Raw genomic sequence first — 25,457 nt, forward strand, 5'->3', positions numbered from 1 at the left:
TTTCGGCCGAAGAGGTTGTAGAAAAATGCTTTTAAAAGTAAAAAAAAAAAAAAGCCTCTGATGATTGTGTGGCTCAGCTGGGCATGGGGGGGGGCAGGGTTCTCTGAACCACCAGCCTCCATTGCTACCGGATCAGGCGATCCAGTCCAAACCGGGAGCATTTCATCCCTGGTTCACGGGGGTTCGGGAGAACCTCTAGCTAAGATTCTGTGTAGTTCGGAGAGCCCCCAAATTCAACTCCTGGCTGGCCCTGCCCTGCGCCTCCCAGGAGTCCCCACGCAGCCCGTTTTGGATGCAGGTAAGTGCAGGGCACATGCGGAGGCTCGGGGAAGCGAAAAACGGGCCTACCGGAAGTTCAGGAAGGCCGGAAACAGGCTCATTTCCAGCCTCCAGAGGGCCTCCAGAGCCTGAGGAGGCTGTTTTCGCCCTCCTGGAGGTCGAGAAAAACCTCTGGAGCCCGGGGAGGGCAACCCCCCCCCCCCCGCCGTGGTGTAGGAGGCCGACTAGGCCACGCCCACCATAACCACGCCTACCCAGCAACCTGGCAGAGGACCCCTTGCTAAAATTTTTGAAGCCCACCCCTGAATCTTTCCCCTTCTTTGGAAGGACAGAATTCAGCAAACATCCCCCTTTCTCCATCTGGGAGCTAGCATCGTGAATGAATCCTTTTCCCCCAAAATTTTCTGTTTATGGGTATCTGCATGAGACTCCTTGATGAACAGTGATTATACGGACACAAAGACGTTCAACAGTGATATTTCTCTCCATCTCTATTGCAGTTTGAATCTGAACAATGCTGTAAAGAATGAAGAACTCAAGAAATGTCCCCAAGAAGTCACGGTAAGCCAGGCAGAGAGAGAATGGTCATAATTTTGATGGACCACTTGGCCACTTTCCTTGATAGCTATGTTGGAATAGATGAGGAGGACGTCAATATGCATGGGTTCAGCTTCTGCTGGCTGGGGAATTCTGGGAGTTGAAGTCCAGCCATCTTAAAGCTGCCAAGTTCAAGAAGTTTTTTTAAAAAATATATATACATACATTTTTTATTTTATTTTAATACAAACAATCCATCTTCCATTAAACAGTTTGTCGTCTGGGTACAAATGTCTTGTGCAACACCAATTAAAATTTACAGCCATATTCATTATTCGTCTGCTCTTAATACATAGCATATCTAATACTTTAACAATACTCATTCTTAACTTATTTAATTCTATTAATATATTTTCTATATTTCACTAATCTGCTTTTATTTCTAACTTTCATATTTATTCCTCTAGCCATCGGTAAAATAGTTCCCATACAATATAATATTCAGTTTGTTCCTTCTCTTTAATTGCAAGTGTTAGCCTATTCATTTCTGCACATTCTAATATTTTCCTAATCACAGTTTTGAAGGTTTTGTGTGTTGCGTGAACTCGACCATTCCTGGTTTACTTGATTCAGCAATGGTTAAAAGGAACAATTAAGGCCAAGAGTGTCTTGTCTCTCTCTTTTTTTAAGGATGTGGTTTCAATGTGGTCTGTTCTTCTTAATTTTTTTTTTTTTTTTTTGAAAAAGGAAGTGAAACAACTGCTAAAACACTCCAGACTTGCTTTTTGGTCAGTCTTTGGCATGTTCTTGACATTTGGATCTGTTTTCTCTCTAGGCTCCCAATAAATATAATTCTCAGTATCACAAGTTATTCAAGGATATCCCCACTGAAGAGAGCGTGGTGAAAGGTAAAGAGAAAAAGGACCGCCAAAAAACCCCAGGTCTCTGTCCTGATCGTTCCCCAGCATTGTTCCTTCCAAAGGTGCTGGAAAGTTTCAAAAGGAAACTAACTACTGTATTTTTTGTAGTATAAGATGCACCTTCCCCCCCCCCCAAAAGGAGGTGAAAATTTAGGTGCGTCTTATACACCGAATGTAGCCCTGCCCACCCACTGGCCCCCACCCTTTAGCCTCTGCCTCCCAGCAGTTTACCTCCTTGCAGCAAACAGCAAGAAGAAACAGCTCGTTTCAGCTTCAGCACAGCCTAATTAGCACAAATTGATTGGATCGGCCTCCTAACTCTCAGCTGTTTTGCACAGGCCTCTGCTGCTGCTTGCTGCAAGGAGGAAAATTGCTGGGAACAGATTTTTTTTTTCTTGTGCTAATCAAGCTATGCTGAAAACAAAAATGAAAGTAAAGCAGGCTCTTTGCTGTTTGCTGCAAGGAGGCAAAATTGCTGGGAGGCAGAGGCAGATTTCTTTTTCTTGTTTTCCTCACCAAAAGTGGTAGGTGCCTCTTATAGTCCGGAGCGTTTTATAATCCAAAAAATTTGGAAACTGGGATTAAAATTCCATCCCCTGGTCTGCTTTACCTTTTCATTTACGAGGCGGTCGTCAATCTCCCAGCGCTGCCTTTGACATCCGTCCATCCCCTCCTTTAACTGATGACCACTTTTGAGGTTAAAAGCATTCCTGGCACTGCAGCCTCCGTCTGTTTTATTTCCAGTCTGCTCCTGTGCTCTCCAGCGAGACATCCTTATCCAAGGCCGCCTCTACATTTCTCCAAACTGGCTCTGTTTCTACGCAAACCTTTTTGGGAAGGATATCAAGGTGAGCCTGCACAGGGGAAAGGGAAGGCCACAAAGGTGGGACAGTTTGGGCTTCTTCTCTGGCCTGTTGGCTTTGATTCTGTGTACTCGTCGAACCTGGAGAAGGCTCCTGCGTATTCCTATGCTAGCTGCAGAATTCTGGAGTTGAAGTCCACAAGTCTTAAAGCTGCCAAGTTTGAAGACCTCTGGTTTAGATGCTAAAATAAATTTTGCAAATTGACATTCTACAACTCCTTTTTTTCATTTCAGGTTGTTATCCCTGTGGTCTCTGTCCAACTAATCAAAAAGCACAAAACAGCCCGGTTGTTGCCAAACGGACTCGCCATCACCACCAACGCCAGCAGAAAAGTAAGAATCGCGTGGTTAGAGTGCAGTACTGCAAGGCTGCTACTGCTGACTGCCGGCTGCCAGCAGTTCGGCAGTTTAATTCCGGCTCGAGGTTGACTCAGCCTTCCATCCTTCCAAGGTCGTGAAAATGAGGATCCAGATTTTTGTGGGCAGTGGTGAAATCCAAATTTATTTACTACCGGTTCCGTGGGCGTGATGTGACTTGGTGGGCGTGACCGGGGAAGGATACTGCAAAATCTCCATTCCCACCCCACTCCAGGGGAAGGATATTGCAAAATCCCCATTCCCACCCCACTCTTTTAAGAAAAGATTGGACAATCGTTTGTCTGAAATGGTATAGGGCAGGGGTGGGCAATTGTGGCTCAGCTGTCTCAGGAATTCTGGGAGTTGAAGTCCACAGGTTGTAAAAGAGCTCAGCCTGGAAGATCCACCCTGCGTCTTTCTTGGTTTGGGGCCTGACATGGCCTGGACTTTCCCTACTTCTTACACATCTCGTGTTTTCTTTTATTTGCAGTACATCTTTGTGTCCCTCATTTCCAGAGACAGTGTCTACGATGTCTTGCGGCGTGTCTGCACCCACTTGCAGGTATTGTTGTGGCCTGCCAGCGGCCAACAGAGCTGGCAGCAGATTCGGACAGTGAGGAGGTTGGGGAGGAACATGGGCCAGTCCTGGAGTCTGGGGAAGGCTCTGATGAGGGCTCTGCATCGGAGGCAGAGAGAGGGCCAGGGCCGGATGCCAGTTGTCAGCTGCCTTCGGAGTCAGACATCAGTGAGGCAGATGAACAGCTGAAGCCTGTTCCCAGTGTGCGCATGCACAGAGTTACCAAACGAAGGGAACAGCTAAAGAACAAGGGTCGACTTGGGAGTAAGGCCACAGGTGGACGTTGAATGGCCCCTCCCAGAGGGAATAAAGAGGAGCGAAAGGGGAGTCGAGTTTGCAGGAGACAAATTAGTTCACCTAATTGGTTTGTGACTCTCCGAGACTCCTTGCCAAGTTTTGAAGATATCAGCCTGGCAGGTCTCCAAGCCAGATGAGGTCTGTGACTATAAGTTCACCCTTGAAAGACTTTGCTGGATGTGAATGCGAAGAATTCACAGTAACTTAATAAAAGGGTTTTTTTTGTCGGGACAAGGAGTCTGCTTCATGCTCTTGGGAAGCCTAGGTCAGAACAGGTATTCCCTTCTCCTCTTTTAAGGCCTGTGATGGTCATTCAGAGGGGAGCCTAAACCGTAAGTCAGAAAAGGGGGAGACTGCCTGCAAGGCTGCTTTGCTGACAAAAATGGACAGATGGTGAAATATTTGCTGGGGAGGAACGGATGGTGAAGGTGACACAACTAGCAGAGATGGCAAAATGTAATTTGCTTGCTTGGAGAAAGATTATTCAGTTAGTTTACTTGATTGTCTTTGCACCTTGTACAACGAAATGAAATGCCATCTTCAGTGTACATTATACATTAAAAAAAATAAAACAAAAGCTCACATCCTTCACATTCTATACAATTGAATTCAAAACCCCTGATATTGCATTAATATTGCAGTATATATACAGTAGAATTCAATATAATTACTGCTCTGGGATAAAAGCTGTTTTTCAGCCTATTTGTCCTGCACTGTCTGCCAGATGGTAATAGTTTAAAAAAAAAAAAGTTTTAACCACATTTATTAGTAACTGGAAACCCCTGATGGGGTTTGCTGGGAAAAAAAAATGAATTTATGGATTTGATGATTATAAAAGGTAGATTATAGAAAGAAGGGAATTATGAAGCAACCTTAGGAAGGATAAAACATAAATGTTCTTATAACGGCTGCTCAGCCACTCCTCTTTCTTTCTTTCTTTCTTTCTTTCTTTCTTTCTTTCTTTCTTTCTTTCTTTCTTTCTTTCTTTCTCCTTCCTTCCTTCCTTCCTTCCTTCCTTCCTTCCTTCCTTCCTTCCTTCCTTCCTTTCTCTTTCTTTTCTATTTCTTTAGCTTTCTTTTCAGCTTAGTTTTCCCAATTAGTTTAGATAAGACTTAATCCAAACAAGGTGCAGATCAGTGGTGAAATCCAAATTTTTTGACTACTGGGTTCTATGGGCGTGGCTTGGTGGGTGTGGTGTGGTTTGGTGGGCGTGGCAGAGGAAGGATACTGCAAAATCCCCATTCCCACCCCACTCAGGGGCCAACCATTGGTGGTATTTGCTGGTTCTCCGAACTGCTCAAAATTTCCGCTACCGGTTCTCCAGAACCTGTCAGAACCTGCTGAATTTCACCCCTGGTGCAGATCCAGCTGCTAACCGTAAGCATGTCTGTGGAATGACTGAGAATTAGCCATTGCCTTTGATTTATGAAATAAACCTTCCACCGTAGCTCTGTTTTTGCTTCCAGGAGGACCAAAAGGAAAACTTGTTTAGGGTGCCTGAGGATGACTTGACCTGTTGAGCTTAGCTACAAAGGGGTTAGTTTAGCAGAGCTGAGTGAGATTTGGAGTCTCTACGCTTCCAGCTTGTGAAGCATATTAGGATCACTTTTGGTGTTTTATTTTTTCTACAGGTCTCCAGCAAAAAAAGTCTGAGTTTGAAAGAATTCACCGAAGAGCCAGATGCAGTAGCCTTGGTAAGAAGGATTTCTGAAAAATTAAACTGCACAGTTCCTTCACAACAGTGTTTTGGTCACCCAAAGGCTTAAGAGCAGATCTCTGTGTGAAATCCTCTGTTCAGTCAGTCACCCAGTCACTTTCGCCCTTCTCATCCAAGAGAATGGTGGCACAGCGGTTAGAATGCAATTTTGCAGGCTAACCGACTCAAGGTTGACTCAGCCTTCCATCTTTCCGAGGTCAGTCAAATGAGGACCTGTTGTGGTCCGCCAGCAGCCTGCGGAGCTGGCAGCGGAGTTGGACAGTGAGGAGGCTGGGGAGGACAAGGGGCCAGTCCTGGAGGCTGGAGAAGGCCCGGACGAGGGTTCTGTGTCGGAGGCAGAGATAGGGCCAGGGCCAGGGCCATCTGGGAGCGATGCGCAGACTCCAGAGAGGCGGAAAGCAGAGAGGCAGAGGAACAGGAGGAGCCTGTTCCTAGCGCACGTCAGAAGGCAAGAGCAGCTAAAGCAAAAAGGACGACTTGGGAGTAAGGCCAGGAGATGATTGGCCCCTCCCAGAAGGCTTAAAAGAAAGAATTTGTTTGGGAATTAATTTGGACTAAGCTGAGAATGAAGTAATTCTCGGCTGTTCTAATAAAATATGTTTGTTTAGGACTGATTGTGTCTGGTAATAACTACCAGGTAATAACTAACAGGACCCAGATTGTTGGGGGCAAGAAGCTGACTCTGTAAACCGCTTAGAAAGGGCTGTACAGCACTGTAAAGCGGTATATTTTTTTTAATTTTTTTAAAAAATTTGATTTATATGCCGCCGTTCTCCGGAGACTCAGGGCGGCTTACAGTGCGTTAAGCAATAGCCTTCATACTTTTGTATATTTTTACAAAGTCAGCTTATTGCCCCCACAAACTGGGTCCTCAAATATAAATATAAATCTAATACAATCTTCCTTCCTTCCTTCCTTCCTTCCTTCCTTCCTTCCCTCCCTCCCTCCCTCCCTCCCTCCCTCCCTCCCTCCCTCCCAGTGGTTAAAATGCAATATAGCTAGGAAGTTTGATCCTGACCGAGGTGGGTAAAATGAGGACCCAGATTGTTTGGGGCCAACAGGCCGACTCTGTAAACTGCTTAAAGAGGGCTGTAAAGTCCTGTGAACCAGTATTTAAGTATTAAGTCTTAACTGCTAAGAAGCTTCTTCAATTCTAGAACTGAGGAAGCTTCTTGGGTGAGAAATGAAACATTTTCAAAGAAAAAAAAATCCCTAGAAAGTCCATTTCCTTTTTGAAAAGCATCTTTGAGACGAGAGTCAGAAATACTTTGCTGATCTCCTTCTGGGTCACTAACTTTGATGTTTCACTATAAAAAAAAAAATCAGTAAAAATTCAGGCAATTGCCGCTTGCTTTTATCAACCATGGACATGCTTTCCCAACAGGCGGTCATCGTCCCAGAGGTGAAGTGGAGGAGGAGGTCCACGGCGTCACTTTCGCTCACCCTCCCAGATGCTGGCTTCCAGTGTATCCACCGAACTTCGATCAGCAGCCTCAGTGCTAAAGAGACCTCCTGCAACTCGGAGGAGCCCCTGGTATCAGGTGCGGGGAACTCTGAAGGACCTTCTGGGATGGAGGGACGGCATCTTCCTGGACCGGCCCAGAGGGTGTGCAGTGCTCCCAAGGTCATCAGGAGGGGTTGACGTGCGACTGAAACCATAGCTTGCAGCTTTAGTTTGGTTGCAATCGGTGAAATTACAAGTTCAGAATTGCGACTGAGCTTGTTGTGACCCGCCAGCGGCCAGCAGAGCTGGCAGCAGATTCAGACAGTGAGGAGGTTGGGGAGGAACATGGAGGAACGTCGGACAGTGTGAAGGTTGGGGAGGAACATCCTGGAGTCTGGGGAAGCCTCTGATGATGGCTCTGATGAGTCGGAGGCAGAGTGGGGGCCAAGGCCATCTTGTAGTTCTTTGCTGCCTCCGGAGTCTCCGGAGTCTGACATCAGCAAGGCAGAAGAACAGCGGGAGCCTGTTCCCAGTGTGCGCATGCGCAGAGCTGCCAGAAGACAGGAACAATTAAGAAAACAGGGTCAACTTGGGAGTAAGGCTTGGAGATGATTGGCCCCTCCCATAAGACATAAAAGAGGAGCAAAAGAGACTTGAGCTTTTGCAGGAAGCAATTAGTTCATCTGATCCAGAGATGGGTTTCAGCAGGTTCTGACCAGTACTGGAGAACTGATAGCGGAAATTTTGAGTAGTTCGGAGAACCAATAAATACCACCTCTGACTGGCCCCGCCCCCGACTATTCTCTGCCTCCTGAGTCCCAGCTGATCGGGAGGAAATGGGGATTTTGCAGTAACCTTCCCCTGGATTGGAGAGGGAATGGAGATTTTACAGTATCCTTCCCCTGCCACGCCCACCAAGCCATGCCACACCCACCAAGCCACACCCACAGAACCGGTAGTAAAAAAAATTGAAACCCACCACTGATCTGGTCGGTAAAAGCTCTGGAAAAGTTCTGTTTGACTCTGTCCCAAGTTTGGCCTTGCCCTGCGTGTGGCAATTAGTTCTCTGGCAGCATTCCAAGGGAGATAAGGTGGGTGTTCGTAAACATTCCCCTGAAAGACTGTTTGAGAAGCCTTTCGGACTGGGAATGACAATAATTCACAGCCGTATGAATAAAAGAGGTTTGCCGGGGACTAAGATTGTGCTGTCTACTTTTCTAAGGAAGCCTAGGTCAGAACAGAACTCTTTCCCCAAACCCTTTGATGAACATCGTCATTTCTGGAGTCTCCAACCTCCCAGTTGGGGTTCTGTGTGATCTGAATTTCTCCCTATGTGCTTCTGTTTCAGAAAGCACCGTAAACTCTGAGGAGGAAGAGGAGGAGGAAGAAGAGGAGGAAGAGGAAGAGGAGGAGGAAGAGGAGTTAGTAGTGGACCAAAGCTACAAAGCAGAACTGAGACCAGCTGATTATCAGCTGCTGAAAATCTTCATAGTGTTGTAAGTCGAAGGGACGAGTTTTCCCATGTTTCCTGTGGTTTTTCCATTTCCCTCTTGGCTCAGATCTAAAGTGGGGCTCTCTCTGGGGGTGGGGGGGTCTTGATCCACAGAATCTGCCTTTTGGTGTTGTCCTCATTGTACCTGGCCTTCCGAATCTTCCGGCTGGAGGAGCAACTCTACTCCTTGAACCAGGATTACCTTTCCCGAGTATCTCAAAGGTAAGAGATATTCTGAGGTTTCAGAATATCTGAATATCCCCCCCCCCAAAAAAAGGAAAGGAAAAACAAAGATTTATATCCAATTTTATCTCCAAAAGGTGGACTACCAAACATGCATTGCACTTTTAATTCTTTGTGAGGCTAAAAGTGCCGTATTAATGTGATAGATTGCCAGTTTGGGGGAAACCAGTGAAAATAAACCAGGTTTAAAAAAAAATAAAACTAGAAGTTTCAAACTGGAAAAAAAAATCAAACTAAAGAAGCAACAGATGGAAACTTATCAAGGAGAGAAGCAACCTAGAACTAAGGAGAAACTTCTTGGCTAGTTAGAACAATTCATCAGTGGAACAACTTGCCTCCAGAAATTGTGAATGCTCCCACACTGGAAGTTTTTAAGGAGATGTTGGACAACCATTTGTCTGAAGTGGTGTAGGGTTTCCTGCCTAAGCAGGGGGTTGGACTAGAAGACCTCCCAGGTCCCTTCCAACTCTGTTATTCTATTCAATTCCTCAAGAATGAAAAGAAATCTTCCATCAGACCCAGTGAGACAAGGGGGTCCTTCCTGCCCCGTGCCCTTAATACAGGTAGTTCTCGAGTTACAACTGTTCAAGCAGTTTCCTGCTTGAGCAGGGGGTTGGTCTAGCTAGAGGATCTCCAAGGTCCCTTCCTATCCTGTTATTCTGTTTCCCAGAAAAGATTATGTCTTTCCACTTGTGTAAAACAGGAGTGGGTAACTTGCAGTCTGCACACCGCTTTATTGTCTTCCCTCATTGCTGAAAGCCAAAAGTTTGCCCAATATTTTGAGGCCCATCTGCAGTTCTAACTATCCGTTGAAGTCTGCGTCTGTCCTGTTTGGTTACTGTGCCAAACCGGATAGTTACTGAGATACAAATGACAGGCTCAACTAGCACCCATCGTGATGCCTGCACACATGAAATTCTGTCCCAAAGGATGCATGTAGATGACTTTACAGTGAAGAAGTTCTCGTTGTTTTCTGTGTAAGCAGCTTGGACTTTTTTCTTTCGACAGATGATTGTAGCACAAGGAAGATTGGAGAAGATGAAACTTCACTTTAAACTCGGGTCCAAGTAGGTAACGTGGCTGCTATGAAGACGGGGCAAGTGGGACTCTGGTTCTTTTTCCATTCTTGTTGGGCCAAAGCAGTGAGGAACACCTTAGGTGCTTCCTCACCTCCAAGAACCCCGTTGGAGTCTTAACATGTTGCGTTGACTCTGCTAGAACATCTACCAGGCTGCTGGGGATGCTTACGGCCATGACTGAAAAGGTCCTAGCTAGTCTGGTCCAAGAGTGGTAGTTCCAGCCACAATTTCAGAGGTGACCTCCTCAGCGACGACGAAGTTATGGAACTTACTCTCAACAGTGCCAGCAACATTGGAGACTGCACTTAGAGGACTTCTCCAAGGTCCTTCCTTGCACTTTGGAACAGCAGCACTTAGAAGGACTCGGCTGCTCTTACCCGTGAACTTCATGGCTCTCGGGACACTCTTTCTCCAAGGGGCTATTTGAAATGCCAGGCAGACATGGCTGGATTCTCCTCCGGAGAGGGTTCCTCCTGGGTGTGCCCGTTGCCAGCACTCAGGGCCTCTTTTCCCGTGGAAGGCGAGTGGCCGGATAGTTATTACTCCTGCAATGAAAACACAACCAGTCAACGAAGATGACTAGTAAATGATATTTTACTAAGGATGAGTAGGGGTGTGGAGCTGTCCCGTCCCTGCCCTTTCACATCCCAGTATTCCGAGTTCTCCTTAGGAGAAGGACCGGCTTTCTTGCACTAACAATGCTGCTGCAGTGATTTGCACCCCTGCAAAATTTCCAGAGAGCCAAAGTGACTTTTGAGTGGGTGAGATGGGGTGCCTCTCGGCTGCCAGGCAAGCCCAAGGTTCTTATGGACTGCGGCCAACTGAACATATGCTGAGCTGTTGAGTAGGCAGCTACATCAGGGTCTTTCGGGAAAAGGAAACGTAGAAGAAGCGTCTCGGTGATTGAGTTGCAGCCCAAAATGCCCTTCTTTTTTGGTTTGCCTCCTTAAAATAGAAGCTGTAGCTTGGCTTTGATGGGAGGGGAGACCACCCCACCAAGTAGACCAGATTGTGAAATCAACTCTACAGGATGATTACAGTTACTTTGAGATTGGCTATACGGATTATATCCCCTCCCCCTTTTTATAGTTCAATGCACTAGGGAGGTGTCCAACTGAGTCACTTCCAGATGTTATATATATATATATATGGATGGATGGATGGATGGATGGATGGACGGATGGGTGAATGGATGAGTTGGATAGGTGAGTGGAGGGAAGGATGGAGGAATGAATGGATGGGTGAGGGGATGGGAGGATGGAGGGATGAAGGGATGGGTGAACGGATGAGTTGGATAGGTGAGTGGAGGGAAGGATGGAGGAATGAATGGATGGGTGAGGGGATGAGTGAATGGATGGGTGAGGGGATGGAAGGATGGAGGGATGAAGGGATGGGTGAACGGATGGGTTGGATAGGTGAGGAGAGAAGGATGGATCGGTGAGGGGATGGGTGAGTTGAGGAAAGGATGGAGGGATGAATAGATGGGTGAACGGATGGGTGAGTTGAAGAAAGGATGGAGGGATGAAGGGATGGGTGAGTGGAGAGAAGGATGGAGGGATGAATGGATAGGTGAACGGATGGGTGAGTGGAGGAAAGGATGGAGGGATGAATAGATGGGTGAACGGATGGGTGAGTTGAAGAAAGGATGGAGGGATGAATGGATGGGTGAGGGGATGGGTGAGTGGAGGGAAGGATGGAGGGATAGATGCCTATCTCCATTAGAGTCATCTTCCTTATCTCTACAATGGCCAGTTAGCCGCAACCCAGCAACAGGGTGAGAAAACTTAACTGTCGGGCCCTGGAAGACCTCTTGGTGGCCAAGTGGGGAATTCGACCAAGGTAGAAGTTCCATCAGGAAAAGGATCTGCTGGAAAGAAACGGTGGGGTTGGAGCAGGAGACCAAAGTCACTTTTGGAGGGACGGCTGGATTCTTCAAGGGAGCATCTCCTGAGAAAGTATGGAGAGGGACGGTGGGGTTGAAGATGAATGGATGGCTCTCGGCGCCAACAGCTAGATGGTCTCCTGGCATCCCTCTGTGATCCTCCCAGTTTGTCCCACGATCCTGCAGGAGGACCTTTGGGCGTTATTGATGGGAAGCAAATGACACTCCTGTTGGCAGCTAGTTGGGTCCGAACAAAAGGTCGAAAAAGTGGGGCATTGGTGGAAAGGCTCTGCGGCGTCTACCGGGGGCTTCCGAATGAGCAGGGGAGCCGAAAGCCATTTCATCAGCATCCCTGGACAGAAGCGGCCTGTTACGGCTTCTTCTTCTTCTTCTTCCTCTTCTCCTTCCCAGGGACCGCCAGGCTGCCGGACAGCTGGTCGGTTTCTTCTCTTAGCAATAAGGTCTCAGGTGTTTAGGCAATTTGCTTTCAACCTCCCCCCTTGTTGGCTGGGAAAGTGTAACCCTGATTTTATCGGTCTGCTATTTTGGGAGAAGCGCTGCTAAGACAAGGACCCTTTTTTCATTGGCCAGTGAGGGGGGTTTGCAAGACCAAAAAAAAAAAAAAAAAAAAAGCTACGGCCAGCAGGCACGGCAAAGACCCATCATGTAAGGCTGTCAACGCTCACCCTAGGTGACGACAAGAAAAGCTTTGCTGAGCCTATTGGTTGGAAGGTATTTGTGCAACCGGATGGGGAAAGAAAGTATAGGACAATGATGGCTAACCTTTTTGCCGTCGTGTGCCAAAAGTGGGGGGAGTGGGGGTGTCGCACCCATGCGTGCCCACACCCATAATTCAGTGTGCTCACCCACCCCCTGCAAGCGCGCGCAAAACCCCTGCACTCCCCCTGCTTTTGGCATTTGATGGCACAGTAGGCCCGTTTTTCACCCTCCCCAGGCTCCAGGGGCTTTCTTGGAGCCTGGGGAGGGCGAAAACAGCCTTCCCTATCTCCCTGGAGGCCAGAAATGGCCCTTTTGCCGACTTCCGGTGGGCCTGGAAGGCCCGAAAATCAGCTGGCCGGCACGCACATGCGCGCAAGAGCTGAGCTAGGGCAATGCTCGTGTGCCCACTGATACGGTTCCACGTGCCACCTGTGGCACGCGTGCCATAGGTTCACCATCACCGGTATAGGTTGTCCCTTCGCTGCATTTTTTTTCCCCCTGTCATTTTTGCATGTTTGTGCTCGAAACCAAGATTTAGCAGGTCGTCGTAGGAGCTCAAAACCCAGTTTGCTCTCGAAACTTTACGGATTGCCTTTCACTCTTTTAACAACACATTGTCTATCCCTATCGAAAATAACTCCTGGAGGCACTTTGAATGCAGTCAAAAGGCACGTTATAAAGGCACAGTATTGTTCTTAATGCGAATGTCGTTTTTATTTCTTCTCAAAAAAAAAAAATATTCAGGATAATCACTTCAGAACATTTTGGGGGGGAGGGGGCTTTGTCCTCTATGAGACCTAGGCTGACTATGGCAGCAAGGAAAATGGCTTCCTGTTTTCGCTGGAAGCCATTGGTTTGGCGACGGCTACCGAAAGCATAAAGCCAGAAGCAAACCTTTTAAAAATCTGACACCTGAGATAAATTTGATAACAGCAACCCCAGTCAGTATGAAAATCCGATTTCCCCCCCACCGTCCGCTATGGTTAAATTGTTGGTACTAACGAGTACTTCCCAATTTCCCTCCAAAAAATGATCTAAAATGTGAAAAACCATCGTATGAACCATATTTTAAGTTTAAATTAAAGTTAAAGTATCATCCAGTGGTGAAATGTAAAATTTGTTACTACTGGTTCTGTGGGCGTGGCTTGGTGGTGGTGGTGGGTAATGTGACTGGGTGGGCGTGGCCAACTTTTTTCCTTTTTTTTTTTTTTTAACTTTTAAAACCATTTTTTTCTACAACCTCTTCGGCCGAAGAGGTTGTAGGGAAAAAAATGCTTTTAAAAGCCTCTGGCGATCCCAGCTGACTTGCCTGATCGGCAGAGGCTTTTTTTTTTCTTTTAAAAACATTTTTTCTACAACCTCTTCGGCTGAAGAGGTTGCAGAAAAAAAATGCTTTTAAAAGCCTCTGGCGATCAGGCAATTCAGCTGGGATCGCCAGAGGCTTTTAAAGGCATTTTTTTTCCTACAACCTCTTTGGCCGAAGAGGTTGCAGAAAAAAATGCTTTTAAAAGCCTCTGACGATCCCAGTTGAGCCACGCGATCATCAGAGGCTTTTTTTTTTTTTTTTACTTTTGAAAGCATTTTTTCGGCCGAAGAGGTTGTAGAAAAAATGCTTTTTAAATTTTTTTTAAAAGCCTCTGATGATCGTGCGGCTCAGCTGGGCATGGAGCTGGGCATGGGCCAGGGATTTTTGCTACTGGTTCTCCGAACCACCCGCCTCCATCGCTACCGGATCGGGCTAGATCATGGTGGAGGGACGCATCCTTTTTCTTTTTTCTTTCAAAAGAGCTGGAATTGAGAAAACCCGTTAAGCTTTTTTGTACCCGTGCGTTTGCTAATCCCTCCCTTGAGCTCTCAGCTTTATGCCAATTACATAATCTATACCGATGCCTCCCCAACATGTCCATTTAGGTCATACGTCCGAGTTTCTCAGCTGCCAATGGCCGTTTGGTGCAGATTCAAAATGGCAAAAATGCAAATCTTTCTCTCTTTTTTTTTTTTTTTTTTTTAATACCAGCATCGGGGTTTTGCTTGTGGGACCTGGGGGGTGGGGGGTGGGCAGGCAGATATCAGTCGCTGTGAATAATTTTCAGGCCTCTTCTTTCATGCCTGCTAGAACTTCTGCCCTGATAGGCAGATTAAAACATGAAAAAGATAATCTCTGTCTCTCTCTCTCTCTCTCTCTTTTTTTTTTTAAATGGTAGCTCATTTGATGCAGAACACCGTTTCTCCGGCACCGTTTCCAAGAATAACTCGGAGCTTTGCAGAGCATCTTAACGCCAGCGGAACCTTTCATGTTCTAAAAATACCTTGGGAGGGTTGAAGGGTGTGTTGGGGGGGGGTGTCTCTGCAGTGCTTATTTCCATACCTAGCTTTCCTCTGCAGTTTTCCCCTTTCTGCATGTTATCGCTGACAGCCGCACTCCCAACATTTGGGAAGGGCAGCTTCGATTCAGATCTGCGCATTTGCCCCCCCCTCCCCCGGAACGACATGTCAATTGCATCGACTTGTTTTAAAAACCGTGGAGCAAATGTTATTTCTTCTCTGTCCTTATCTGGCACATGATTGCAAATTGGAAATGCGCCATTCTGATGTTCCCTGTCCTGTTAAGGGAGATTTAATCGGCTTAGCTTTTTGCTGGAGGACTTGTGAGCCAGCCTTAATAGCTTTTTTTCCTTCTTCTTGCTATCCCATTGGCTAAACGACTGGAGATTTCTCTGGTTCGCCTCTTGACCGAACAGCCCCACAATTTCTGACAGACTGATTAGGGGACATCTGTTGCCCTGGATGATGGGTTAAGAGCACTCTCTGCACACACGGCTGCATTTGGCACGGGGCTAATACATGCAGCCATGGAGCTCAGAACTGGGAAGATCTTTTCATGGTATTTCAGTTCAGAAAGAAATTAAGAGTGTGTCATGTACTAAAAGCAGTGTAGGTCGATACTACCCATAATCCTCTTTGTCTTAGGTCAGGGGTGTCCAACCTTGGCAACTTTTAAGACCTGTGGACTTCAACTCCCAGAATTCCTCAGCCAGCATGGCTTAATCAGGTGGATTTGGGAAACTAATTCTCGACATTCTCTTGCTGCCTTTTTCTGAGGTTTTCTGCTTCCCATCCTAGCTTCCTCCAAAATCATTAAGCAGATCCTTTTTTTTTTTTTGTTTGCCATCAGTCAAGATCTCTAGGGACTGTCCCCTTATCTAGCCCTCAATTAAGTGGCATATGGCACTTAATTGTTTTAAAATAAGGCATGACTCATGCTTCAAGCATGATTCAGGTTTTTTGGACCTTGTCTGATTAGAATACTTTACCATTATTCCTTAAAATAATCTATTTTTTTTTCTTCTTCTGTCTTCACTTGCCACCCTATCAGGTTATCTTAAAAGAAGGGTAGGATGGGGAATTAGTAGTCTAAAAATTAGTACAGAATACGTGAAAGGAATTGAGAGTTTTTGTCTAGCTTTGGGAATAAAAAGGGTGCAGTTCCCACTTGTGCACACCAGAGGGCCCCAGAGTCCTTTGCTAACATCCTTGCAATTGAAATTAAGCTTTATTTCTTCTGCAGCCTGAAGTATTTGACAAGAGCAGCTGTCAGGGACCCCATCATTTTAAAACAGGGATTTTACTCTCCCTGTAAGCAGCTGGGATTGTGATTAGGATGCTGTACAGTTCAGATCACCCATTCCAGAATATGGTTGGTACGGGAGCTTCAAGTGCCTAGAAATAAGCGAAATCACAAACCAGCTATTTTTGTTTGTTTATTTGTTTCATTCTGTTAGTCTTCCTGCAGATTGTTTCCTGTATGGATATATTTCCTTTGCTTTGCAGACTCAGACAAAATCAACAGTAATCTAATGTGTTTGTAGAACAAAAAGGCTGTCCCAGGACTATGCGACGTCTGGATTTCAACTTTCTTTTCAGTTATGAAGTTCGTTAGAGCCAGTTCCAGAAATGAATGCGAGGTCGTGTGCAATCTTCCAATCTTTCTGAAGGACAAACGGGATAAAATATACGTATTTGAAATGTTGCCAAAATGTTAAAGAGTCCCCTCTGTTTCCTTTTCTTAATTCTCAAGGTAAAAATTTTGAGATTCTTTTCTAAAGTTGCACCCTTCCCCGAGTAGGTGTTTGGCTTCCAACTGGCTTTTCTTGCAATGCAAGTATGCTTTGCACATTCCAGGCTACCGAAGTGCGATACAAGGATTAAAATGTTTACATATCGGCGTTTACCTATTCATTCAGAAAAAAAATGGAGCAGGGTAAAGGTTATGAAGGCAATTTTGCAGCTTCCTGTATGAAAAAAAAATCTCTTCGGATCCACCAGACGTATCCACCACAAGGATATCCGTATAGCTATCTGTACAGATGTGAGATTGGAAAAGCTTCAGAAACTGGATTGTCCCAATGGATTTGGGCTCCCCAAATCTCGGAAAATATTTGTAGAAAAAAACCGTAACGTTGCAACCTGATTTTATAGCGCACAGCTTAACTTCTTGTTAAATTTTTAGAATATAGAACGAATGAAGGGAATTGTCAGCCTGATTGATCCCTTCGATCAATTGTCACTGATCGAAGGGATGCCGTGCCCCTCATTAGTAGAGGTTTTGCCTGTGAACTTTGCATACAACTGCAAAGCTAGGAGGCATCCAGTGAGCTCCTTAGCCAAGTCCACCTCAGGCTGAGTCTTAAATATTCAAAGTGGTGGAACAAAAGGCATCAGCATACAGAGACAATCTAAGTTCTTGATACGTAACTCGTTCTTTTGTTGTTGTTGTTGTTGTTTTTTTAATTTGATTTATATGCCGCCCTTCTCCGGAGACTCAGGGCGGCTTACAATGTGCTCAGCAATAGCCTTCATTCTTTTGTATATTTATACAAAGTCAGCTTATTGCCTCCACAACTGGGTCCTCAATTTACCTACCGTAGAAAGGATGGAAGGCTGAGTCAACCTTGAGCCTTGGCGAGATTCGAACCTGCAGTAATTGCAGGCAGCTGTTCTTAATAACAGGGTGCTTTAGACCACTGTACTACCAAGGCCCTTTTCCTTTTCCTTTTCAGATTGTGCGTTCTAGATCCCTAAGGCAAGTCTTGCTTCCGGTTCTGATGGTGGTGCAGGGAACTGGGACCATATTTCTATACTGGGACTGCCGATTGCTATTCCTGCGTTACTGCAGATGGGCTGCCCGTTTTTCCTTCAGGTTTTCATAATCCTTCTGAGGAGTGTTTGCTTTGTCTTAAGAAAACACCCCGTAAAGTTCTTGACTAGCAAGGTGATTCATTCCAGGCGACAATTACAGCTGAATCTGCTGTCATTCCCTTTTCCCACTGAAGCTTATTTGCAAAGGGGTTATTTTATCCCACCTTCTTTACAGATAACTCAAGGTGACAAACCTAATACTCCTATTTTCCCCATGACAATAACTCTTTATCAGGTGGGCTGCGCTGAGAGAGGGATTGACCCAAGGTAAGCCAAACTGCTTAACCCATTAACAGTCTTCCCACTCTTCGTCATCCTCCCTGTTGCATTTGGACGCTGACTTCCAGAAGCCGTAGGTAATCTAGTAATGAATGACAGACACACACAGCAATGATAATGGGAGGACTGGGATCACACTCTATCTTTTTTTAAGATAGCTGTGTGTGTGTGTGTGTGTGTGTGTGTGTGTGTGCGCAGATGTGGGAGATTAAGGGGTGCTGCAGTCGTCGCTTGCCTGGTTCAGTTTTGCACACAAGAGCCCTGGTGGTGCAGTGGTCACAATGCAGCATTGCAGGCTGACTCTGCCCACAGCCAGTTCGATCCTGACCGGCTCAAGGTTGACTCAGCTTTCACCCTTCCGAGGTCAGTAAAATGTGGACCCAGATTGTTGGGGGCAAGAAGCTGATTCTGTAAACCACTTAGAGAGGGCTGTAAAGCACTGTAAAGCGATATATAAATCTAAGTGCTATGGCTATCCTACCCTTTCTGTGGCTCCTCCGAGTTTGTCTCGCCTTCAAATACAACTTGCAGCCTCTTGGTCTCTTCTGTCCCATAAAGGCTACAGGCCTTCATATGTTTGGGGGGAGAATCCCTATTGCTCTACCTGCTGAGACGGGGAGAACAGTTGGTCATTTGGGAAAATCAATGTAAAGGGGGGAAAAAACGGGTGGAAAGTCTTAGAATCTCTTGAATGGCATCTTACAGAGTGTTTGTCTTTCTCTACCTGGTGACGCCCTTGGCATCCAAAGTTGTTTGCTTTTCTCTGCACCTAAAAGAAGCTGCTGCGTTTGGACTCCCGTACTAAGCCTTTCAAGCAATAAGACCACAACTGCACTCGGGACAATTGGCAGGGAGCTCCTATGGCACTTGCTTAGAATTATATGATTTCTAGATCAGGGATCCCCAATCCTCAACTGGCACCAGGGTTGCAACATGCCAGAAACTGGGCCTTGCAAACAAACGAAGTCCCGTGGGAGGCAGGTAGCACATGAAAACCACACACCCTCTGATCTGTGGAAAAACCTATCTCCATGGAACCGGCCCCTGATGCCCAAAAGGTTGAGGGGGTTGCTGTTAGATAAATAGGCCCAGAAATGTTGGAGACTCCTTTTGATGCAAATGGTGCAAAAGGTCATTTAGAAGAATACCAACTGGATTTTTTTGTTTTTCCTTGAAGACTCTTCAGTGCCTTTTGGAAAAGCATTTTTGGGACAACCATCACCTGGACGACTGACAATCCCCACAGACATTTAGAGGAGTACATTTCCCTCAACCCAGCTGAGAGCCAAAAACACTTCCAGCCATGCAACAATGATCCAAATTGATTTCATTGGTCATTTCTAGTGTGTCTCTGCTATTGCTGTCCTCGGTGGATGTGAAGGCACTCAATAGTTGGTGCAGAAACTGAAATAAAAGAATCCGCATTGGGCCTCAGTTACTTTCCTTAATCTCACTCTTTTATTCTGAATTCTGTTTACAGACGTAGGAGTGCCAAGATCCTTCCCCCCCCCCTCACCCCCCATCACCATGGCATAACACTTGAATTTTCATGCTGCTGCACCGTCAGGAAGTTGACAATCTAGTAATTATGACGAGTTGCCTTTAAGGTGAAGGTTGCTGCTAAAAATACCCAAATGGAAGGACCTGGGTTTTAACAGTAGATTGCTACCAAAGAGTTCCTAGGGAGCTATTAAAGACTTCCCTTTTGGGGGGCAAGAGAGAACCAGCCGTGGATGATGCTATCCTAGAATTCCATAACTGAATGAAGGAGCTGCCTCAAAAAAGCCTCTGAAGGCATCCTTGATTTTAATGAGCTATTACTGCACTCTTAACAGCTCATCGGGGTCTGCAGAAGCTTCCTCATCTTTCAGAAAATATCTCCAGAACTAAGTGGCTCTTCCAGCTGGGTGTGGATTCCACAATTCAAGAATTGTATGGAAACAAAACAAGACTACTGCCACCGAGCATCGCTTTTCAGAGAAGTTTTCTTTTTAATTTTTGACCGAAGGTTTTCCCCAAACATAATGCGATTATGCAAATAAGAGAAATTACCAAGTGCTTCTGCTCAACAGTTTCAACATAGGGTAAAACAACGGAACTTGTTATACTTAAATCCTGTTGAAGATGCTCCTTGTGCAGTGTTTAAAAAAGGATTGTTGCTGAGGCAGCATCCATCAAGAATCAATAAAACAAGATTTAATTGGGGGGGGCGAGACGCAGGTAATATAGGCTTTAAGACTATACCACCTGACTTGGCATGTTACCAAACGAGAGGTTATTTTTTTCAGCCCAGCCAAATGTTCAGCAGAAGGAAGCAAATTTATATCGCACAACCATGGAGGAATCTCAGTCATGATTCTACCTTCACTCCAAATCCCACATATTCAACAATTAAAAAAGACTTGAGAAATGGGTGAGCGCTAATCCTGTGCTTCGGTGGCTAGTACAACTTTTCTCCTAATGTATTGCTGAATCTCTGCAGCAGAACCTCTGGCGCGCCAGCCAGTTGTTTGCATCTGCAGTTCTCAAGGAATGTGAGTCAACGTCACCTTTTCGTTGCACAAAACACTCAAGTCCTCCTGCCATTACAAGTACTGGTATATATTTAGAAATCAAGAGGATGCAATCTTAGCTAACAAAACTAAGCCTTACTGGACTTCACTCCAGCGGAATATAATTTAGGGAAATAGATTCAGTGCACTATTAAGGCACTCTCTAGGTCAAAGTGCTCAAAGTGATACGCAGAAATTTCAGTTTCTGATCTCCCCCGGGCCCTGGTCTAAATACTGGAGGGAAAATTCCTTTCCCTCTAATAGTTTCATCATACCATTCATTCAGAAGTACAGCACCTTTTAAAAAATCCTTACTGTGTTAAATAAACAGGAGGCGGAGATGGAGCTAGAAATAAAGAGGAGCTGACTCCTGCCTTCAAGGCAGCTGTACTGTACAATAATTTGGCTTCCTCATACTACAGAAAAGCGTATAGTTACTGGAGGCAGGCAAAACACTTCACACAATAAATAGCTTTATCCCACTTCCTTTTCAGAAAAGCAGGAATAAGGGACCTCTACTTCCCAGCCCGAAGACTGAAGCTTTGGATACAAGCGATAACAGTAATTTTGCAGCCGTATAAAAATCTGATCTCCATTCCCAGACATTCACAGATGCTTCCGAAAGAGAGACACTGAAAGCTGCTGTAATTGCACAGAGGCCGTGTCTCTGCCACTGACATCACTGAAACTGGATCACACACACACACACACACACACAGGCGTACAAAGAACTTGAGCGTCGCGGGGATTTGGGAGGATACAGAGGTTAGGCTAAGCGGCAGCTGCTCCAAACTGTAGGGAAGATGGCGTCGCCATTTCCCAGGGCTTAGCCCTGCAGAATAACAACAGTGCAGAAGAAGTGCAAAGATAAGTACATTCTTTCTGTAGGGAAAAAGAAGTCTTGTGCACTAGTGCTCCTCTCAGGCACAGAAAACGAGATTTTTTTTTTCTTAAAAAGAGACCAATCGCTGGAAAGTCACAAGTCACTTCTTGGAGAGCCTAGCAATGAGTTTTTTCCATTCTTCTCTCTTTCCTGTGATGTACGAAGGAGTCAAGAGCTGAAGCACCGGTTCCTGCGGCCCTTGGAAGAATTCTTGGCACAGGGCCTCCGTGTTGCAGATCACATACATCCCACAGTCGTAGCTGTTCTGCTGCGCTGGAGCCTTCTCTTCCACAAAGGCAGCTTTGCCCCTCTTGCCAAGAAAGGACTGCAAATTCCTGGCAACCTGTCTGGCATGCGCTGAGTTACACCTGCTGTGGGAGTCATAGTGAGCAAAGCTGTCCTTGTCTTGGAAATACACTAGCAAGCTCCAGTGGGTGCCACCGGCTGCCTGGTTGGAATTGTCATTGATAGCCAGGAACACAATTTTCTTGTGCAGCAGGTCGAGAGGCTCGAGGAACACAGCCAGTTCCTCCTGGTTGGTGGTGCATTTGATGAACTGAGCCACTTCCGGGCCCACGAAGCAGGCCTGGTCAGAGAAGTCTCGGAACTGGCCGTTGGCAAAATACTCAAAGGCAAACCCAATGATGTGGTCGTTAAGCCAGCAGGGAGGATCTAGTAAAGAAACGTCCGATTGTCTCAGCAAACTGTCCATGTAACTCAGGACAACAGGGTCCATTCTGTGCAAGCAGGGCTACGGCTGCTGGAGAAAGCCCAAAGCCTTAAAAGGAACAGAGATGAAAAAAGACATTTACACATGAGAAGTGTGAAGTGCTCCTGCATTTGAGCTACTGAATGAAAAAGGTTAAATGTGAAAACTAGAGAACATACTAACGTTTGATTTGCCAAATGGGAGAATGGCAGTGGTGAAATTCAGTTGATTCTATCCGGATTGCGCAATCCGGTGGCGCTGGTGGCAGGAGGCTCCGCCCACCCACCTGGACGTAATCACACCCCGTTTTTGACCCTCTGCGCATGCACAGAAGGCTCTGCGCATGTGTGCAGGAGGCATGTGTGAGCATAGCGAGCGAGCGCGCTCACATTTGTGAAACGGTAGCAAAGGTAAGTGAATACCACCCCTGGAGCATGGCAATTGATTAGATGTTGACTGGATTTTAAAATATTTTTCTACCTCAAGGAAAACAAATTGACTCTTCCTTTAGTCCCCCGCTTGAATTCAGGGACAAAAATGCTTATTTTTCAGCCTGATCGTATTCTTGTTTATCTAAAGGTCGGGGCCACTAAAACTTTCTCAAGGAATTAAAAAACTGACTGCAGCCTTCAAGTTATTTGATGTTCTGCTTTTGTAAATACTTCTGTATGTTGAAAGCGGACAACTGACAGTGAGCGCTGTCCCCTGGGCATGACTCAGAGAAAACTGGAGAACACCCATTCATTACAACAGGAAAGACGCTGCATGTGCTGATTTATTTACTCATTAGGAAGGAATGGGAAGTTTTCCTGCATACAATTAAAAGACAAAGGAAATTCACTGATGACTTGTATGTATTAGTAATCATTAAGATCTTCAAAGGCAATAACTAAACAATTGCCTTTTGAAAATAATGAGAATTAAGAGTGATATACATGAGTGATCTATGTAGTAGATCTTCTGTAATGCAGAGGTCTCAAAAGTTGGCAACTTTTAAGGTTTGTGGATTTCAACCAGGGGTGGGTTCTACTTAACTTTATTACCGGTTCGCATCACGCCTGCCCACGTGTATGTGCTCTTCTGCGCATGCGCAGATCACCTATGATAACATCCGGGTCAGTGGGCGGAGCCTCCCGCTAGTTTTACTACCAGTTCTTGCGAACCAGTCCGAACCGGGAGCAACCCACCACTGATTTCAACCCTGCTGGTTGAGGAATTCTGGAAGTTGAAGTCCACAAGTCTTAAAAGTTGCCAAGTTTGGAGACCCCTTATTATAATGAACTGGTGTTTGCCTTTTTTAAAAAATGCATCCAGAGCTTCCCATTCTTCCGAGGCAAACATCTTGTGGATTTAAGACCCATAATGCTGATCACCCTAAACAGGAATACTAAAATGGAACAGGAGCATCTATGATTACCTGAGTCAACAATCCGGACTTGCACAGATTAATTGCTACACCATGGATGCTGCATCCTTCTCTTTGCTTAGCCTCCAACTGTCAGTAAGAGCAACATGGTGGTTTTCGGCATTGACCCACAGCAAGAAATTGTTCATTTCCTGTCTGCGTTTCTTTTCTTCCCAATAGCCAAGTATTGCTCATTCTATCCATTAGCTGTTACTTGAAACCTTTCGGCAGTGACTCACCAAATAAATTCTATATCTAAAGGAAATCTTTTTTAGATACCAACTCATTTTCTTGGAAGCAACAACAAAGCACTTTTAAGTATACTATACAAAGAAAAAAAAAAATAGAACCTGCAATTATGAAGGGCTAGGCATACAGGAACCTTTTTTTAGGCCAAGTAACTTTCCAGTGGTAGGAGAGGAAAAGAAAAAAAAAAAGTAAAATAGCCTTGAAAATTGTAGAGTAAGAAGAAAAATCTTGTGCACAACCTCCGATGACCTCATGGCCACATCCATGTAGCCTTTTTTTTTTTGGGTAAAGAGATGACAGTAGTTTCTACCGCTGCTTTCCGAGTTGCTTTTTTAGCCTACATTTCCTAGTGGTGTCTCCTCCAAGGATTAACTGAGATGAACCTTGTTTAGCTTTCCCAAGATCAGCCAAGGTTAGCTAGGTGCTGCCATCTCACCAGGTAGAATAAGAAAAGTTGCGATGACTATTAGCTCCTATGGAATTTCCCTGCAGGCAAGGTGATCTAGGCCTATTTTACTTGGCTTCCTAGGTAGTCCTCGACTTACGACAGTTCGCTTAGTGACCGTCCCCAAGTTACAGCGGCACTGAAAATGCGACGTTTTTTCACCGTTGACCATTTGCAGCATCCTCACAGCTTACCTGATTGAAATTCAGACGGTTGGCTTCACACTTACGACCATTGCTGTGCCCTTCCGTGTGTGTGTGTGTGTGTGTGTGTCACACAATCCCTTTCTGCAACCTTCTCCCCTCCCCCCCCCAAAGTCAGATTCACTTAACAACCGGGCTCCTCACTTAGCAACCGCAGTGATTCCCTGAACAACTGAGCCAAGAAAGGTCGCGCCCTATGAGGCAAAAAACTCACTGAACAAATGCCTCGCTTAACAACAGAAACCTCGGGCTCCATTGTGGCCTTAAGTCGAGGACTACCTGTATCGAGAAGGCTGGAGTTTTTCACTTACCGACTGGGTCAAGAAATGGGGGGGGGGGAAAAAAACCCTCACTGAACAAATGTCTCGCTTAACGACGGGGGCGCTCGCTGTCGTGGTCGTAAGTCGAGGACTACCTCTAACACGGGATGAGGGCGAATGAATGGCGGGAAAGGGACGGTTTCCCTCACGGAGAAAAGGCGGCAGGATTTCACCCATCCAGGCCGGGCCGCGGCCACGCTCAGGGTTCCCCCCCCTCAGGCGGCCTTTCCGCTCATTCCAGCCGGGGCCGCCGCTCGATTTGCCCCCTCAGAGGAATCTACCCTCAGGAGGCGCCTTACCTGCCACCGGGCCTCGCGCTCCTCGCCGGGGGTTGGTTGCCCGGGGCGGCCGCCAAGCACGTCGCCGGAGCCGAGCGTCGTAAAACAAAACCAAAAAAAAAAAAAAAAGGCGCCGCTTTCCTCCTTTGGCCTCCACCCCCCCCCCCACTCCGCACATCCCTACGCCACTCGCGTAAAGCCCCGACGGGAATCGCGGGCGGGGACCGGTGAGCGCGCGCGGCTCCTGCCTTTTCGATGGGCCTGCCTGTTTTCTCCTCCTCCTCCTCCTCCTCCTCGCTCCGCCCCCTGGGAGGAGGGGGGGGAAAAAAAGAGGAGGAGGTGTGGGCGGGGCTTGACTTGGGGCGCGGCGGCGGCGGCAGCCGGAGGAGACCTCCGCCTCTCGCGGTCGCTGGGTTGCGCGAGCGCGCGCGTCACGTCAGCTCCAGGCTGGGTGGGAGGGGGCGGGGGAGAAAAAAAAAAGAGAGAGAGAGAGAGAGAGAGAGAGGGAGGGGCGGGGCCCGGCCGGTGG

The 25,457-nt window shown here is 46.3% G+C and overlaps 2 protein-coding genes across 9 annotated transcripts in view; one reads left to right on the top strand and one right to left on the bottom strand.

Moving 5' to 3' along the window:
* GRAMD2A (GRAM domain containing 2A) overlaps positions 1-19,300 on the top strand; it is a 40,970-nt gene extending 21,670 nt beyond the window's left edge. For 3 of the 8 annotated variants that reach the window (XM_070953462.1, XM_070953460.1, XM_070953463.1), the window contains exons 3-12: positions 780-840; positions 1,652-1,724; positions 2,481-2,584; positions 2,833-2,931; positions 3,446-3,517; positions 5,461-5,523; positions 6,931-7,087; positions 8,339-8,486; positions 8,597-8,704; positions 9,734-13,684. In XM_070953462.1, the coding sequence (XP_070809563.1) occupies positions 780-840; positions 1,652-1,724; positions 2,481-2,584; positions 2,833-2,931; positions 3,446-3,517; positions 5,461-5,523; positions 6,931-7,087; positions 8,339-8,486; positions 8,597-8,704; positions 9,734-9,737 (889 nt within the window). In that variant the 3' untranslated portion in view covers positions 9,738-13,684. Of the gene's footprint in view, positions 1-779; positions 841-1,651; positions 1,725-2,480; positions 2,585-2,832; positions 2,932-3,445; positions 3,518-5,460; positions 5,524-6,930; positions 7,088-8,338; positions 8,487-8,596; positions 8,709-9,733; positions 13,685-19,061 lie in introns of those variants that run through there. The other 5 variants (XM_070953465.1, XM_070953464.1, XM_070953466.1 and 2 more) reach the window with 3 other exon arrangements.
* A 141-nt stretch (positions 19,301-19,441) lies between these two features.
* Positions 19,442-25,024, bottom strand: SENP8 (SUMO peptidase family member, NEDD8 specific). Its single transcript, XM_070953485.1, has 2 exons — positions 24,950-25,024; positions 19,442-22,097 (listed from the first exon to the last, which is right to left on the bottom strand). The coding sequence occupies exon 2, from the start codon at positions 22,053-22,055 to the stop codon at positions 21,420-21,422; it is 636 nt and encodes a 211-aa protein (XP_070809586.1). The 5' UTR covers positions 22,056-22,097; positions 24,950-25,024; the 3' UTR covers positions 19,442-21,419.
* Between the last annotated feature and the right edge of the window lie 433 nt (positions 25,025-25,457).

The sequence above is a fragment of the Pituophis catenifer genome, unplaced genomic scaffold, assembly GCF_029215685.1.
Source record: "Pituophis catenifer annectens isolate HBS135680 unplaced genomic scaffold, rPitCat1.0.hap2 SCAF_14, whole genome shotgun sequence".
Classification (NCBI taxonomy): domain Eukaryota; kingdom Metazoa; phylum Chordata; class Lepidosauria; order Squamata; family Colubridae; genus Pituophis; species Pituophis catenifer.